Source organism: Drosophila busckii, chromosome 3R (genome assembly GCF_011750605.1).
Source record: "Drosophila busckii strain San Diego stock center, stock number 13000-0081.31 chromosome 3R, ASM1175060v1, whole genome shotgun sequence".
Lineage (NCBI taxonomy): Eukaryota > Metazoa > Arthropoda > Insecta > Diptera > Drosophilidae > Drosophila > Drosophila busckii.
This window is the reverse complement of record NC_046607.1, coordinates 21,428,294-21,445,150: the sequence shown is the minus strand read 5'-3', so window position 1 is coordinate 21,445,150 and position 16,857 is coordinate 21,428,294. Positions and strand designations below refer to the sequence as shown.

Here is a 16,857-nt window from a genome sequence, read left to right as displayed (position 1 = left end):
GTGCTGCAATTTTTTGTATGTTATAACCAATGCTTTTATAAACTTTAGGGTCATTTTGATTATTATCTTGGGACTACAATCTAAAATCAATATTTTTATTTTTACGAGCAGTTAATTTAAACTTATATAGAAAACACAAAATACTGAAAGCGCGCTAAATTTCGCAACACTGGTCTTAACAGAGCAAATTATAATTGGAATATTTTATCTCGTTCGCACTTATTGCATTTATATCGCTGCACTGTTTGCACAATAATATGGATAATATGTGCTAACTTTGAACGGTCACATAATTTTGGTCACGAAGTAAATCATATGATTTCGTGAAAACTGTGAAAATTTTTAGACGACGGACAAAAGGCACTCGCACTGCAAGTATATTTTTCATTCAGATTTTAGTTTTTAGTAAATTCACTGTGCGGGTTGTGTAATTTGGATAAACATTACATCAAATTAATATATTTACAGGCATACAGTAGTACGTGAATTCCTTCGGAACAATTGAATTTCGTTTTCGGTTTTGCACAAGTGAAAAAAAAAATCCCTCAAGATGGCTTTAAGCGATGCTGATGTACAAAAACAGGTAAATAACATGGAAAACATAAAGAAATTGTGTAGGAAGTCGAAAATTGGATTGTTAACTACAAAAGAAAGTGTTATTATCAATGCCAATAAGAATTTGACAACACTTTTGCTGGGCGCAGTCATGGGATGTTTGCGCGAGTCATGTGAATTTTACAGCAAACATATGCAGTTCGCAGCTGCTTAGCGACCATGCATATATAGTATGCATTGTGTTTTACAAGTTAACATCACCACAGCTGTTCAATATTGTGTTTTAAAATGTAAAGTTAAAAACTGTAAGACATGAGGCTGAAATGTTTATTGGTCATGTGACTTGACACGCAAGTACACCATTGCCTACACCTGTGAGTGGGAGCGAGACAGCTACTGTATCGCAAAAGTAGCTCCACTGGTGACATTTGTCACACGACTGCGTTTTCAATGTTATAAGTTAACAATTTAAATAAAATAAATTAAGTGGTTACATTGATAATGGATTACGGCAAAGTAGCTACATATATGCATAACTGGACTCCGTGCCGTATGCAGTACTTTTGTAATTGTACGTAACAAATTTGCTGCAGCAGCGTCTAATCATGTGATAAGCGCTGAAGCTAAAAAAAATGAGCTAGGTATTGTATCTTATTGTTTAAAAAACTAAAGACTTATTGTTTTTATTCAAATTCAGATCAAACACATGATGGCATTCATTGAGCAGGAGGCCAATGAAAAAGCCGAAGAGATCGATGCAAAGGCCGAAGAAGAGTTCAATATTGAGAAGGGCCGTCTCGTCCAGCAGCAGCGTCTCAAGATCATGGAGTATTATGAGAAGAAGGAGAAGCAGGTTGAGCTGCAAAAGAAAATTCAGTCATCAAACATGCTTAATCAGGCTCGCCTCAAGGTCTGACATCAGTCTTAAAACTCTACAGCTCGTCAAAGATTTTCATTATATTTGTTTTTAATTGACAGGTGCTTAAAGTGCGTGAGGATCATGTGAGCAGCGTACTCGATGAGGCCCGCAAACGCCTGGGCGAAGTCACTAAAAACCAGGGCGAATACAAGACCGTCTTGACCAAGCTTATTGTGCAAGGACTCTACCAGGTGATGGAGCCTAAAGTAACCTTGCGCTGTCGTGAAGTTGATGTGTCGCTGGTGCGCGATGTGCTCCACGATGCTGCTGAGCAGTACAAATCCCAAATGAAGCAGGATGTTGAGTTGTACATTGATGAGAAAGAATATCTGTCAGCCGACGCATGCGGAGGTGTTGAGCTGTTGGCTTTAAATGGACGCATCAAGGTAAGAGACTGATGATACCAATAGTTAAACAACATTTTTGTTAAATAATATAACTTTATCTAGGTTCCCAATACCCTGGAGTCCAGATTAGAGTTGATTTCACAGCAACTTGTGCCAGAAATTCGTAACGCTCTATTTGGTCGCAACGTTAATCGCAAATTCACCGATTAAATGTTTAATTAAGTAACAACAAAAAATACAAAACAAAAGTTCAAGATAATAACAACAACCCACATTTTGAAAAGAAAGAAGAAAAAAAACTGCAGAAAAAACTTGATATTTTCAACTCATTCAAACTATAAATTGTACTGTAATTATTATTGTCGTTGTCGTTTTATATTGAAATTGCGAAAACAACAAATGATTTGTTCAAATATGTATGCTACAATTATAAGTTATTTACGTATTTGCCAATATTTACAACTCACCATTTTCGAAGATGTGACAGATTAATCTAAATCCTTAGAATGAGTTTGTTAATTTATAATAACATTCCTCATTGCGGTCCATTTTTTAAATTTGCCATTGCGAATGTGTATTTTGTTTTGCCCTTGTTTGTATATTTTTTGCTGGACAGTTTATACATATATATATATACTATCGTTGATTTTTGTTATCTTCCTTTTTAGAAATGTTATAAAGAAATATTTGAATACAATATGTGTGTGACATCAGCGGCAGCATTCTGTGCCACTCCCAGGCTGCGCAAGCGTACAATCAGCATTATTGTCCTGCGGCTCAACGAAATAATCAACTGCATTTCGCTGGCCCGAGGACAATGTACACTTGCGCACTTGTGACTGGCACTGTTAACTATAATAATCATTAATCATGTCTGTTGTTGTTTGACAAAGTTACATTTATTCATGCACGCCAAGTTATCGAAGTATTGCCAAGTGGCCCCATAAATATAATAAAAACTTGCTAAATTTGTTAATTGTATCCTGTTTAACCTGCTTCCAATTCATATAAATCGTATACGTATATAATTACCAAAAACAAAAAAAATGGAAATTAGTTACTTCAAATTATTTATATATGTTAAGCTGCCGCTTTGTCGTATCACTTTTAATCGCACGTTAATATCTGATCCATGCAATCATAATTGTATTTAAATATGTGAGTTCAAGTAAAAATCTTAGCATAGATCAATAGCATATGCATTATAATAACACCGAGTAACTTGAAATACATACAACTACAATAAAATTACACCTAAATAAAAACTTATGTTGAATAAAAACAGTATTTCCTAAAACAAACCCCAATTTGTTTGACTATGCAGCCCAAACTCTTTAGCATCGTAAAGACTCCTCCATTCTTCATAAAAACCAGATTGTTGTCTTTGTTGATCATTTTTTTCATTTATTTATTTTATGCATATGTTTTTTGTGAAATATTTTATGATTTATTCTTTATTTTTCCCCATTTCTGCATTGATTGTGTTTATGTGTTGTTCCGCAAGACATTATTTGTATATACAGTTGTATATCAGTCAAATATATATAAATTTCATATGCTATTTTCAATAAATTCTGACCAGAAGTAACTTAAAATAATTGCCTGTTCCATTATTGAAAGTGATAAATTATCTATTCTTTATACAGAACATTGTTTTCGGAGAGATTATTATTGACAACTATATTCAGTTATTTTTTTTTTGGAATTCTTTTAAATATTATATGTATAGCTCACTTTAAAGAAAATAATTAAAAATTTCAAGTGGAGAAAGCGTTATGTAAAAAAAAATTTAACTGTGTACAGTAAATTTCGAATTTTGCGGCTTGGCTTCCTCCCTCTCTCTTTCTGTGAGTCTCCTCTCTTTAATTTATTGCAGAGTGCATAGGTCTTGTTTACATCTAGATAAATATCCAAATGGAAGTGTAGTTCGGTTGGCTGTTGAAATGTGAATTACAATGGGGGTAGTGGTGGTGGCTCTGTTGTTGTTTCAGGCTGTTGACATTGCCCTTGTTAATCGCCCAACTTCTGATCATCCTCGGACTCAGATTCTAAAATTTAAAACAAAATAAATATTAATAAGTTTCTAACGAACACATGTCAATATATAATATATCTGAAATTGTCCGAACGATTATTGGCCAAACGTAACTATATTTAGTTATATGGACACCCAATCACTCTTTTGCTCTGGCATATTTTCTACAAGATTGCAATCTACTAAAGATAGCCCTTTTAAAGTGTATGAGTAATATGCGCACGTAGTTATAGTATTGTAACTAGACTGTCTGAACGATTATTGGCCAAGTTTAACTATATTTAGTTATATGGACACCCAATCATTCTTTTGCTCTAGCAAATTGTACATAGAGTTTTAAAGATCTATATACATTAAAACTTAGTAAGAGAAATGTGCATACTTTGTGTACAGATCTATAAATGAACTCAAAAGAGGGTGTGCAGGTTTTCATTGGCCTAGTAAGTTTATGGCAGTTGAAAAACAGAAAGGCAAGCAAAAAACCCAATTGCTTTGGCAATTTAGTACACAGATGATTCCTAATGACCATAAAATCAAGGAAATATCCTTCTCAAAAATTGCTAATATATACAAATTTAGTACGTAATAATATGGATATGTGCAGGTTTTCATTGGCCTTGTGAGTTTATGGTAATTAAAACAAAAAGGCAAGCAAAAAACCCAATTGCTTTGGCAATTTGGTACACAGATTATTCCCAATGATTATTATCAAGGAAAAATCCTTCTCAAAAAATTGCAAACAAATTGTTTAGATCATTTAAATACGGTTTCTAAATACTAACCTTCTTCGGCCGATTGTAGCCATTCAATAAATTTACGCATTTGTTCAAGGAAATGCATCTTGCCCTTGGTAGAATGACTATCCTTATACCAGCGCAGTATGTTCTCCTCAGACAGTACTTCGGTTTTGTAGAACAGCAATATGATCTTTTGGAACGCCTTCATAAAATTCATGTTTTCATAGCAGAACTCTTGCACCTTCAAGATCAACGCCATTTCTGAACGATCTGTTGAAGCAAATGCTTGCATAAGTGGGCAATATGCCTTCAGATGGCGGACAGCTTGATCGGTGACAAGCTCCTCCTTCTTATTCCATTCTCCCAATGACATGATAGTGGACCAAATCTAAAATTTAAAGTACAAACGTAAAATCCGTTTATCTCTCCTTGTTGCTTTGTTTTCACTTACAATAACGATAATTTCATGATCAGGAATGTTGTTGCGTAGAGCAAACTCCTTGATATCAGACGTTATTTCATTATGTGCTTTCTCGTCATTAATATCATCGATAAGAGTTTGCTGTAGTTCACGTTTGGCCTCCTGGCTGGCCTGTGCCTTATGCAATTTAACGATCTCATTTAGTTCTTTGTCAAGAAAAACTTGTTTAAAATATTCCTCAGTACGTTTGTTTGGTGGGAAAAAGTCCATAAGTCTAAAATACAATACAAATTTGTTGGTTAAAATACTACAACAATAGTAATGAGACGTAGTTGTTGTTTGAAATCTAATGAGCACCCATATAAATCATAGTTTATTTGCGTTATGCATTACATTCCCTAAATTTAATCTAGGAAAATCAATTAAGGATACACAAAAAGAGAACTTGTGCATCTTCCTGAGAACTTTCCGAATCAAATGGTATATGCAACAGAGAAACTTACTTGCTTTCCAGTCCACCTTTCTTAAGCGCCTGTATTAGATATGCGATGCCCTTCTCTTGTTTGAACGTCAAAAAGAGCTCCAATAAAAATTCAAGAGCAATGCCATCCTTGATTAGATGCTCATTGTTTAGCACATGCAAAACATTTGGCGGTACAGAGCCATTAACTAAAAATATAAGGAAAATATGTTGTTAGCGTGCGTATAGATACAGATAGTGTCAAGTGTAGAGATATTTTCTAATGGTGTCCTTGGGCTCGTGCCTTTTGCAGCTGGTTTTTATTGCTTAGCAAAAGTCAGTATACCAAGCGTTAGTTTATTATAAGCCAACTGGGTTTTGTGAGTGTACAACAATTTGTTATAGCTCAACAAGTAAAACAGCTGACTTTTGAAGGATGCATGTATAGTATATGTGCATTAAATAGGTCATCGTTTTGAGTATGCTTACCTAACCAGAGCGCAGTCATGCGCGCAAGTTTGATACGTTCACTTGGCGTAAAGCCTTTTACGAACAACAGAACTTTACCCATTTCCTCTTCGAACATTTTCTCAAGGTACTTATACCGTCTGATGAGTTTGACAAACACCTGCAGAATAAACACAAATACATGAATTAGTTGACCACTCCTTATATGTGCAGTGTTATTGTTGCAACAATAGAAAACTCCGAATTTTGAGTGTTATCAAAATCAAAGGCAAGTAAAATGTCGCGTTTCATTTTGCATATTTTGACACCGATTAAAATATAATTAACACTAATAATCAGTTCTAATAATATGCGGCAGCGACTGTTAAAAGTACATAAATATCTTTGTTTATTTGAATGTCGCAAACATAAGAAATCTTTAAGATTTGATTTGGGCAAATGCTAAAGTCAAGTAAAATGTAGCGTTTCATTTCGCATATTTTGACACCGATTATAAAAATTAAATGTGAATAACCGGTTCTAATAATATGCAGGAATTACAATGATCATTATGTACTTTAACAATCAATATTATATTGACAAATATATTTACAAACCTGTTCATGGTTGCGCATTGCTTCCATATCTTCGGGTGCATCAAAGATGCAGTAATTTGTGCGTGGCTTGTCGCCATCTTGAGATATAGAACCGCCAGGGACTGAAAATCAAGATCGTATTCAATGTCAAGTTGAGAGCTAATAAAGAAGTTCTTGGCACTTACCTAATAAACCACCAGCAATAAGTATATCAAACAGCACTTCACCGTAACGACGATAATCGAGCTTGTTGCCTGCACTGTCTAGATATTTAGAGATTTGATCCAAGTCGCCTTCAGTTTTTTCGAGACCAGCAATGACCGCATCACGGAAGCCCGTTGGGTCATATTTTTCTCTTTCATCTAATAGACAACATCAAAATGATTTTAAATAACAATACATTTTGAAATTGCATTTAAATTGTCTTACCTCTTTTTCTGGTCTTGATGCGTTGACCTGATAGCACTGGTCTTTCAGTTTTTTGACTCATACAATAAATTGCTGTAGATAAAAGAAATATATATATTTATGAACTTTAGTTGATATTTTTCTTTAAATATGCATACACTTGAGATGTATGACGTGACACAAATTACTAGGTTAAATGTTGAGAACAACTTGAACACCCTGAATTTAAAAAAAAAAGTGCCAACGCTATCTAACCTAAAATTTAATTTGCTGGCTTTGCTCGATCATCGTTGTATGTGCGAGCGGTTCACATATGAGTGTGCGAATGGGTTATGTATGTGTGTTTTTCACATATATATATTTATATATATGTATTAGTTTTTACTGTTTGATAATGCCGGAGAGCGTATAAAAAATCAAAGTGAGAAACATCATATATATGTATATACGAAGTGAAATTCGCTGAAAAGGAATTTACAGAATTGAGGTCAATGTACAACTTGCACTTAGACCTCTAATATACATTGGGAAAACATAGCACTTACACTTTCTCTTTATGAAATAAAATTAACTAAGGTTTTAGCTCCCGCGTGTCCTCGATTGACTCTATATGCAATAGTATATGTGTGAGCGCGCTAAATGTGGTTGCGAGGTTAAATGCGAGTCAATTGCTTTTTCTTTACATATATTTTATACAATGCTCACAACAACGTGACTAACGAGACAAACGTTCAGCGTTAATTTCTATTTATTTTCTAACTGCTGTAAACTTTCTTTAAATTTTTCTCTAAAAATGACACGCACGCACACACGTACACTCAACAGTTGAAAGAGAGAGGGAGACAAAGAGCAACCCGCAGAATTTATTGCTGAAACGTATTTTTTTGTTGCTTTTTGTATTAACTTTAACAATTTCTTTAATATGAATTTCTCAGCGTTTGTCAAAATTCTATTTTTACAAGTATCACAATCGGTTACTATATACATATGTAGTTATATACCTACATATATATGCTTTTTTGTTAAAGTGTTTTGACGTCTGGGCGCCTCGTTTTCTGCGCGCACAACTTTGTCAAAAGAAACTCAGCAAGAAAATGACAAACGATTTTGCCGATAACGATTGCAACACGGCTTCGACATGTGGTCGGCAGCCATTTTGTTGCATATCAGTACGCATGTCAGTGTTGAAATCGTAGTAATTTTATAGCTAGATTTAGCTATTTTGAAGTTGCTAAGAATGGAACAAATTATAAATTTTAACACAGCAAGGCGCTAAAAGTAACAAACCCCCACTACAAATTAAAATATTTTTAGAAATTAAATTCAGCTTTTTTAGCATATGACATTCCATCAACTCTGATGTACATATATATATATATACATATATATATATATACATATATATATATACATTGGTATCTGGGACCCAAGTAATTTTCGAGGTTTAATTTTACACGACTTTGAAAACGTATTGAAAGACTTCTGCTTTAAAATTAATCACATTCTTGTGTGCACAAACAAATTAGTCATAATTGTGTATGTATGCGTACATACACAAGTCAGTATGTATTGTGCGTTGCACTTGATAAGGGGAACGAACTTTTAGTACCTCGTATTTAAATAAGAGTACAGTTGCGTTGGATGAATTTTATTGATTATCTATTAAAGCTTAAGGCAGCAAAACGAACGATTTTTCTAGAAAACAATAGACACATGGACGTATTCATTATAACCTTTCTTTAATGTCACTTATTTACACACACACTTTTGCACCAATGTGCACATAGAAGATGAACATCAATATGTATGCATACATGCCTTGCTATATGGAGGCCAAACGCGTGTTTATTTACTAGGTAGCAAATTATATACCATATAAACGTATATATACACATTTTATAAAAAAAAAAACTATTTAAATTATGTACTTACGGTTATAAAACAAAAAAAGCTGTTTTGTTGAAAATCTGTCTGCTCGCCTGTACTTCGAGGTGTGAAAACGATTGAGTCGTATCGAAATCGTTCAGAATTATTTCGATATCAAATTATTCATATGGGAACACTAGTATTTTGTTCACAAGCTCGATATAAATTAAGCCGTGAACTGTGGAATATTAACTAATCAATTGAACAACTACAACTTAGAGCGATGAATCGATAAGTCACGGGCTATCAAATAATCGTCTATGTTTTGCGTGAATATTTGCAATGATAGATTTAAATTTAAAGAATTTAGAATATTTAAAATTACAAGATGTTATTCATAAGATACGCCCGCTCGAGAGGTTTTCGGTTGAGCTTGCTATGGAAGACGAAAACAAAAATCAGGCTAAAGGCCAAATGGTAGAGTAGTTTAGGGACTTTTATGTTTACAATTGTTGAACGTTGTGTTTATGTTATTTTTTCAGCTCAGTGCAATTATATTGAAGGCTCTCAAGAATCCACTTAACCTGGAGGAATTGGTATGCACGTACTCGGCAACAATAATGTTGCTTCTTCTGGATCGGGAAATGCAAAGCAAACGATTGGAAATTCTAAGCGAGAGCTTCAATTACTCTGATATGTTAAAGCCAACCATGATCCACTATGCCACACGGGAGCTGCTGGAGACGTTTAAGCATTTAGCCAGTCTAAAGGAGGAGGAACCCGAAGACTTTGATTACATGTTATATTTACTTGCCTATATGCCCCATATTATAATTGCTAGTGAGACTGGAAAATTTATATCGTTGTCCTTACTGCGATCATTTATTGCCGACTTGACGAGGTCTCCTCCCATAGTGATGCATATATATCGAAGTGTAAGTATATTCAGCATTGCATTTGTCTTTTCACTTTTGTGTATTTTAGATTTCAGAAGTCTATCAAATGATTAAAGCAATGGACATGACGGAGATTTTGGGTGAATGGTCGCTGCTAAAGATCTATATATTTGTACGAAGCTTTAGCTTGATTTTGACCACGGCTGCACTAAACACAAACAACGCAGCGCTTAAACAAGCTGGTTATCGCGGTTTTGAGTTACCCCAGGGAGAAACGGAGCTGGAGATGAGTAATTGGTTTAAAACACTACGAAATAGGCTAGGCGAGAAGCATAAAAATGACAGCAGTAGGCAAAGTGCAGAGGTGACTACTAATATTCGAATTTGTTCAAAGAGTATTGACTTTAATAGATACATATGCTTCATTTTAGCTCCTACGATTCATTGACTTTAATATTCTAAACTTTTTAAGTGAATCGGGAACCGAAGTAACTTCTGAAGCTGGAAATGAACCTTCTGCATAATATAAACACTCTAGATGTAATTGTATATATATTTATTCATGTATAATTGTAGTTGTATTTATTTGAATTTTTTGCCGCTTTTGCGTTGATGGCCTTCCACAGTAACCGCTGCGGTCGAGTAGTAGCTTGTAGAGATTCGATTTAAGAAATACAATCCCACTAATGAGAAGAGTATACTAAAATTGATATTAGTATTATTTGCTTATAGTTATTTTACAATGATTTTATAAGCTTACCAAGTTGTTGCACACACACGGTGCACAAAAGCTGCTGCACAAACTGTTAGTGATAGACACAAAGATATTTCTGGTATAAGCTTGGCTTGAAACTCGGGACCAAATATGACCATCTCAGCATTGGACAAACAAGTGAGCCCTAATATGAAGAGCCATGAATAAAGATATCCGCCCAATAAAATGTTTAGCTGCGTGGTAAACAAATGGGCATAGAAGCGTAGCGATACAAAAATAACCAAGCTGAGTATGCCAGAGATTATAGCTGAGATTAGGGGGCTCTTGGATGTAACACCTGTTGCTTGTGCTATAATATAACAATGTTAAAAACTTAGTATGTTGACCATTGATAAAAACAAAGCCACCTACACATTTTGCCGGATGAAAATTCAATTGTTGTATATATTGGAGATGGTAAAGTATATCGATGTACAAGTTTGAGCAACATTGCAGCTGAGTGTATCCGATATAAAATACCAAAACACCATCGGTATTTTGCACTTGCAACTTACGTATATATTATTACCTATAAAGTAAAACGATGAGTTTTCTTATAAAGGCTGCAAATAACACATTCAGATGTTCGCTGTGGCAGTCCCGAGGCATTTCAACAACTGCGCCGTTGTTATTAAAAGAAAGTAAGTTGAAATTTATTGAATGTTTACGATTTGCACGAATGTACATACATAGTATGTTTCATAACGTGCTCGCTGTTGCTGTTTGTTTTGAATTCGCATTTGGTTTTTCGTAGTTCAGGAGAAGCGTGAGGATAATGCAGTGGTCTACGAGGGAGTAAACGTGGTGTCACCACGGGCAGAGACTATGCTGCAGTCCGCCTGTGACAAGAGATTCTGTCCAGAGTGCTCTCTGGGTCTGGATATAAAACACACCGATGTTCTCATATTATCACAATATGTCAGATCTGATGGATGCATGTTGCCTAGACGTATAACAGGATTGTGCCACAGGCAGCAGAAGAAGATTGGAACGCTGGTAACTATGTGCCAAAAGGCCGGTTTGATGCCCAATCTTAATCCTGCATGGAGCAAAAAAGATCCGAAAAAGCGTTTTGGCTGGCGCAAATTCAACAAGTACTTCTTGGAGTCAACGATAAAATATTAATGCTGGCTATAGAAATAAATAATTTGTACATTTTACTGTCGTTAAACATTACTTCTGGTTTTATTATGCCGTTAACCGGCCTTATCTGCCCATGGCGCCACTGCCCGTTATTTGGTATTTCGGTGCTTAGAATATATGGTCACATTGTATGTGGCATTTTTTGTATTATTGTTTCTTGAATTCGGCGCGATTATTAAATAAAATGAATTTAACGAAGTTAAATAGCAGCAACACAGTACACGTTGAAGTGCGCTTGCACCGCAGTGAACAGTGAGTTAACAATGCTGTAAAAATGGGAAATTTACTAAAGTCGCTTGTATTGTAGAAGAATACAGACAATTCGTGCGGCTATTGAGAAGGATTTGGAAGACTACCTACGATCGACTCCATCGGTGTGTTGGAATGCGACATTTTCACCTAGCATCGAATTGCAGTCGGTTCAATCAATTTTGTTGGAGAAGGACAATGGAGATCATGACGCTCTGCTTACGGACTTAGCTAAGTGCGAGTTTTGTTTTCATTTCTACATGACTCAGCGGCCAGAAATGCATTTGGACACAGCCTTGTTCAGCGGCGAGGGTGATGAGGATAACATTGATAGTGTTGTAGCTGCTAATCATGTACTATTGCCTGCACAGGAGTTTGCTGGTCTCTGGGAGAATTTAATCTATGAGCCAGGACTGAAGGAAAAGGTTTGCTATCGCAGCTAAATACGCTATTTTCACTTTATTTAACTACTCTATATGTATTTACAGCTGTTAAAGTTCGCCTTGTCTGCGCTAAACTTTTCGCAACATGGTGTCAACAGCAATGTAATTGCTTGTAATCGGCTTATCTTGCTACACGGTCCACCAGGCACTGGTAAGACTAGTCTCAGCAAGGCGATTGCTCAAAAGTTATCCATTCGCATGCAAGGCTGCTTTGCGTATACTCATCTCATTGAGATAAACAGCCACAGTCTGTTTTCCAAATGGTTTTCGGAGAGCGGCAAGCTCGTAGCGAGCTTATTTCTTAAAATAAGAGAGCTACTGGCGGATAAGCATAACTTGGTTTGCGTCCTTATAGATGAGGTGGAATCACTGGCTTATGCACGCAGTGCCATGAGCAGCAATGAGCCGCGCGATGCTATGCGAGTCGTTAATGCGGTGCTTACACAGTTGGACGAGATCAAATCATATTCGAACGTGCTGGTCCTGGCCACCTCAAACCTGGCCCAGAGCATTGATATGGCGTTTTTGGATCGGGCTGACATACGCCAATTTATTGGCTTTCCAGCTGCTGCAGCCATCAAATCGATTTATACGTCAATGCTACAAGAATTAATGGATAGAGGCATTCTGATAAATGGCGAACCAGGACAGGATGCGCAAGTTGAGAGCCTGCTTACTACTTTGGCAACTAATAGTATTGGTCTGAGTGGACGCACATTAAGGAAGATGCCGCTTTTGGCTCATGCGCATCATATGAACTGGAATATATTTGAATTACAAACTAAGATAGGGCTATTGGATTTTCTGCAGGCAATGCACATGGCTCTAGATCAACATCTTCAAGAACAGCAAGAATTGAAACAAGAAAATCTTTAAGATTGATTGTTTTTTCTGTATTTTTTTTTATTACATACAACTCAAAGTGAGAAAATTGTTTTCTTCATTTAGACTTAAGGCTATTGTTACTCAAAGCGTGCCACTCCGCAAGCTTGCAAAAAACCGTGAACTCGTTGGTTCAACTGCAGACTATAGGAGGACTTACGGTACACCAGCATGTTTGCATTATATTGTCGACGTTCAGCTGCGATGCGTTTTAAATCGTTTTTTGATTTATCTAATGGCGACTTTTTCTGTAAGCAAAATGTTTCTAATGGATCCTCCGCGCTTCGTTTTGATTCATGTGATCGATCTAGCTGTGTTTCTCCTTTGCTCTGTTGAATGCTGCACGTTGAACTATTGAAATCATCATTCGAATTTTTGAACATGCAAATTAGATTACGGCGGATTTTGTAATTAGTAGCTTTTCCCCTTTGCTTGCTAACGTGCTTATTGTTAATTAAATGTTCAACTAATTGATCAATGCGCTTGTTAAGCGTTTCCAGCTGTGCTTCAATGGCCTGCAATTTTTCTATGTTGATGTCCTGCTGGCTTTTTTGTTCATTTTGCGGCATAAGCATTAACTCCTTGGCCATTTCACTTTTAAAGCCGGGCGCTGTCAAGAGCCTGCAAACTTCACGACGAATAAGCTCACTGAGCGCTGGCTCAAGGCTTGGTGTAGCAACTGCCTGGTCAGCAGTAGCATCATTAGACTCCAGTTTGTTTGCATTGGCAAATTCTTGTGCGCTCATTGTCAAATTATGTAAAATTAACTAATAATTTAAATTATTATTAAGAAATGTTGGTAACGATTTGCTGTCACTCTCGGATTTCAAAGTCAACTATGTATGTATTTATAAATTTGAGCAGGGCTAGAAAAGTTTTGTGAGCAATTTTCATTCAATTAAAATTCCTGCGGTAGGCCTTGATTTTTCTGAATTTTGTGTAAAGCCTTCAAACTATTTTAGTCTGTGGCCCAACTCGCTGAAAAGTTGATTGTTATATGTAACTGATAGGTTTGCGTTTATTCAAGCGGCTTCCAATAAACGTGACTTTAACTATAAAATATTGACAAATGTTGTTTCCATGCTTGCACATTTTGAAGTTTTTGCAATACTCTCAAAACCACAGGCAAAGTTGCCTGAGATACTCCGCAGCTAATCCGTTGGCTGCATTCACCCACACACACATGCCAATTGGTCTGAGTACTTTTTTATACACTATTGTGTGTGCATGTGCATGTTGGAATTCAATAATAGTGGACGACAATGTGCAGTGCCCTATTGGCTTGCCTCAGACTGACTTCGCGTTGACCTTATAGAAATATACAATTTTTCTTCATTTGATGAAATGAAATACAATTTCTCAGCAAAGCCAACGCAAAAAGTTGGCTACAATTGCAATTTCTCTTTAGTTTGGCTGTGCTGCGTTGGGGATATTGACATTTTTATAAGCCAATTTCTTTTTTGGCTTACTCTTAGTTTGATAGTTTTTAGAAATACGATCGTTGTAGTATAAATTGGTTTGTGTCTTCCAAAAGAAAAACTTTACGCAAAGTTATTTTTTAGAATTAATTTATGCATTTGTTATACTAAAAGTCAAGCAAATAATTTGTGGGCTGCGCCGTGGGAGTAAACAGGAGGAGACAAGTTTAAGTTTATACATTACAAATTATTGAACTAACCCCAATAGTAATAAAACAATCGAACGCGTTTTTGTTGCAGTTAATAGTGCATTTATTTGCATGCAAGCTTAAGGCAAAGTGAGAAGAGCGTGTGGTGCTGGTCAAGGGACATCGTCGCACCTTGCTGGCTGCTGCTGCTGTCGCCAGCAATTACATTGATTAATAGCCATTTGACAGGCAATGAGCAGCAGCGCCTGTGGTCTGAAGTAAATAGACAGAGAGCCAGTGCAACTGTCTGAACTGCAAACTTTTTTGCAAATGAAAAAAAAAGTGGGAAATTAGTTGAAACTATTTGGGAGTGAGCTGCAAGTTCGTGACAGAAGCATTTCTAATTAGATTGCGAGCTGGCCATATAGCGTTTACGCCTGTCAGTCCATTTGTCGACTTGGCCTCTAATTGATTTTCATTTGAATGCGCCAGCTAATTTTAATTGAAAAAAACATTCTTTAAATATGCTCACAGCCATCTAGTCAGCCAGGCATAAAAATGTAATTAACTAAACGCAGAAACTCTTGCGAAAGCTCGTTATGTTAACTTTTGCAATTTTATGCTCATCAAAATGCAATTTGCTATAAAGATTTGACAATTGTCGGCGTATTTAAATTACTGAGCGTACATGCTGCGCACCAAGGCGAAGAACTTGTAGGATAACTGGAACAGCTGCAATGAAACAAGCTTAATAGACAGAAATATAAATTTAATTATACATACTTACAGATGCAACGGTTATGTGTGATATGGGTAGAAAGGGGGTGGCTTTGAGGTAACAGGCACTTTGAGAACGAATCATTATTTGCAGCATTAGCTTGCGATATTGCAAATTCGCATTGAACCAATCATGATTATATATGGCTTGACCGATTTGCTCGCTCTGCATGAGATATAAAGGGAGAAGGATTGGTGTATTTTCAAATTGCAGCACTTACCGCATTGATCAAACGTTGAGCATGGTTGCCAATTAGAATAATCTGCACCATGGCACAGATGAGAAAGAGCAGCAGCATCAATAGAGTATCCAGCTGGCCGCCAACGGTTAGCTGAAAAATGACAAAGCAAATGATGCCACAGCTGCTGCCAAAATTACACAAGAGTGAAATGCCGAAAATCTTATTAATATCCTCGCATAGCAGCAGCAAACGCTGATGATAAGCAATGCAGCTTTGAAGAAAGCGTATGTCACGCTTGGCACAGACACCTGCCACATGCTGCTCCAGCCGCAGGCCCAAGCGCTCAAAGTGCATTACCATAAGCGTGGCCAGAGCCAGCAGCAGCATATCCGTTGCCAGTTGGCCAGCGAAACAGTATTGAGCCGCCAGATTTTGCGCTATGTATGTGGGATAGTAGCTCCAGTTATGTTGGTAGTCCCAGGGTGTCCAGCTGTAATAGGGCAGCATGCGCACATAGCTGACCTTGCCTAGCCACAAGTCCATAATCAGATAGTAGACCGCCCAGTACAAGTTGTAGGTCCAAGCGAGTATCAAGTGCATGCCGCAGTAAAATTTGCACATGCCCGTAAAGCTGCGTAGGTAGTGCTCCACCCTGTACTCCACTTGCAGCTCCAAAGTTTGTGGATGCAACTCTTGCAGACAGTCCACAACGCTGCTTATGTGTGCATGCTGCATATAGATGTAAGCGATCTTTACATTGCCCACAATGCCGAACGAGAATATGGCGATATTCAAGGTAGCCTCAACAAAGTTACTGCCATTATTAATGGCCACAATCACAAACAAAATTTGACCCAAAAGCACAATATTGAGTATAATTAGCTGACTGATAAACGAGGCATGCAGCAGCATTGAGCGCCACTTGGTCAGCTGAGTTTCGGTTGCGTACGCCTTCATGCCAATTGTCAGATGCAGTATGTTGCTATACACAAAAAAGTCCTTTAACTTTATAATCTGCGGCTTGCTTGCTTCAGAACTGCTGCTAGTAGTTGCCATCTTCAAGGCGCTTGATGTCCTGATTTGTCAGCAGACTTTTGTGAACGGCTTTTATAGTTGGCTATGACAATTGGTAGC

General features: G+C 36.7%; 7 protein-coding genes across 7 annotated transcripts; 4 read left to right on the top strand and 3 right to left on the bottom strand.

Moving 5' to 3' along the window:
• The first annotated feature begins 282 nt into the window (after window positions 1-282).
• On the top strand, window positions 283-3,069 carry LOC108603811 (V-type proton ATPase subunit E). The gene is made up of 5 exons (XM_017992914.1): window positions 283-375; window positions 469-583; window positions 1,253-1,465; window positions 1,534-1,860; window positions 1,924-3,069. Exons 2-5 carry the CDS (start codon window positions 551-553, stop codon window positions 2,029-2,031), a joined length of 681 nt encoding a protein of 226 aa, XP_017848403.1. The 5' UTR covers window positions 283-375; window positions 469-550; the 3' UTR covers window positions 2,032-3,069.
• LOC108603810 (protein krasavietz) lies at window positions 2,697-7,670 on the bottom strand. Its single transcript, XM_017992913.1, has 9 exons — window positions 7,471-7,670; window positions 6,947-7,018; window positions 6,703-6,879; window positions 6,539-6,639; window positions 5,964-6,102; window positions 5,518-5,683; window positions 5,045-5,288; window positions 4,639-4,981; window positions 2,697-3,869 (listed from the first exon to the last, which is right to left on the bottom strand). The coding sequence occupies exons 2-9, from the start codon at window positions 7,005-7,007 to the stop codon at window positions 3,832-3,834; spliced, it is 1,269 nt and encodes a 422-aa protein (XP_017848402.1). The 5' UTR covers window positions 7,008-7,018; window positions 7,471-7,670; the 3' UTR covers window positions 2,697-3,831.
• Window positions 7,671-9,146: 1,476 nt separating this feature from the next.
• Window positions 9,147-10,220, top strand: LOC108602042. Its single transcript, XM_017990049.1, has 4 exons — window positions 9,147-9,268; window positions 9,334-9,726; window positions 9,776-10,051; window positions 10,119-10,220. The coding sequence occupies exons 1-4, from the start codon at window positions 9,230-9,232 to the stop codon at window positions 10,209-10,211; spliced, it is 801 nt and encodes a 266-aa protein (XP_017845538.1). The 5' UTR covers window positions 9,147-9,229; the 3' UTR covers window positions 10,212-10,220.
• On the bottom strand, window positions 10,217-10,907 carry LOC108602043 (protein KRTCAP2 homolog). The gene is made up of 3 exons (XM_017990051.1): window positions 10,814-10,907; window positions 10,448-10,751; window positions 10,217-10,387 (listed from the first exon to the last, which is right to left on the bottom strand). Exons 1-3 carry the CDS (start codon window positions 10,890-10,892, stop codon window positions 10,270-10,272), a joined length of 501 nt encoding a protein of 166 aa, XP_017845540.1. The 5' UTR covers window positions 10,893-10,907; the 3' UTR covers window positions 10,217-10,269.
• Window positions 10,908-10,978: 71 nt separating this feature from the next.
• LOC108602044 (28S ribosomal protein S18a, mitochondrial) lies at window positions 10,979-11,601 on the top strand. Its single transcript, XM_017990052.1, has 2 exons — window positions 10,979-11,082; window positions 11,196-11,601. Exons 1-2 carry the CDS (start codon window positions 10,986-10,988, stop codon window positions 11,564-11,566), a joined length of 468 nt encoding a protein of 155 aa, XP_017845541.1. The 5' UTR covers window positions 10,979-10,985; the 3' UTR covers window positions 11,567-11,601.
• A 152-nt stretch (window positions 11,602-11,753) lies between these two features.
• LOC108602232 (pachytene checkpoint protein 2 homolog) lies at window positions 11,754-13,161 on the top strand. The gene is made up of 3 exons (XM_017990280.1): window positions 11,754-11,836; window positions 11,892-12,258; window positions 12,322-13,161. The coding sequence occupies exons 1-3, from the start codon at window positions 11,769-11,771 to the stop codon at window positions 13,150-13,152; spliced, it is 1,266 nt and encodes a 421-aa protein (XP_017845769.1). The 5' UTR covers window positions 11,754-11,768; the 3' UTR covers window positions 13,153-13,161.
• Window positions 13,162-15,426: 2,265 nt separating this feature from the next.
• On the bottom strand, window positions 15,427-16,779 carry LOC108601437 (putative odorant receptor 85d). The gene is made up of 3 exons (XM_017989335.1): window positions 15,763-16,779; window positions 15,552-15,707; window positions 15,427-15,496 (listed from the first exon to the last, which is right to left on the bottom strand). The coding sequence occupies exons 1-3, from the start codon at window positions 16,777-16,779 to the stop codon at window positions 15,440-15,442; spliced, it is 1,230 nt and encodes a 409-aa protein (XP_017844824.1). The 3' UTR covers window positions 15,427-15,439.
• Between the last annotated feature and the right edge of the window lie 78 nt (window positions 16,780-16,857).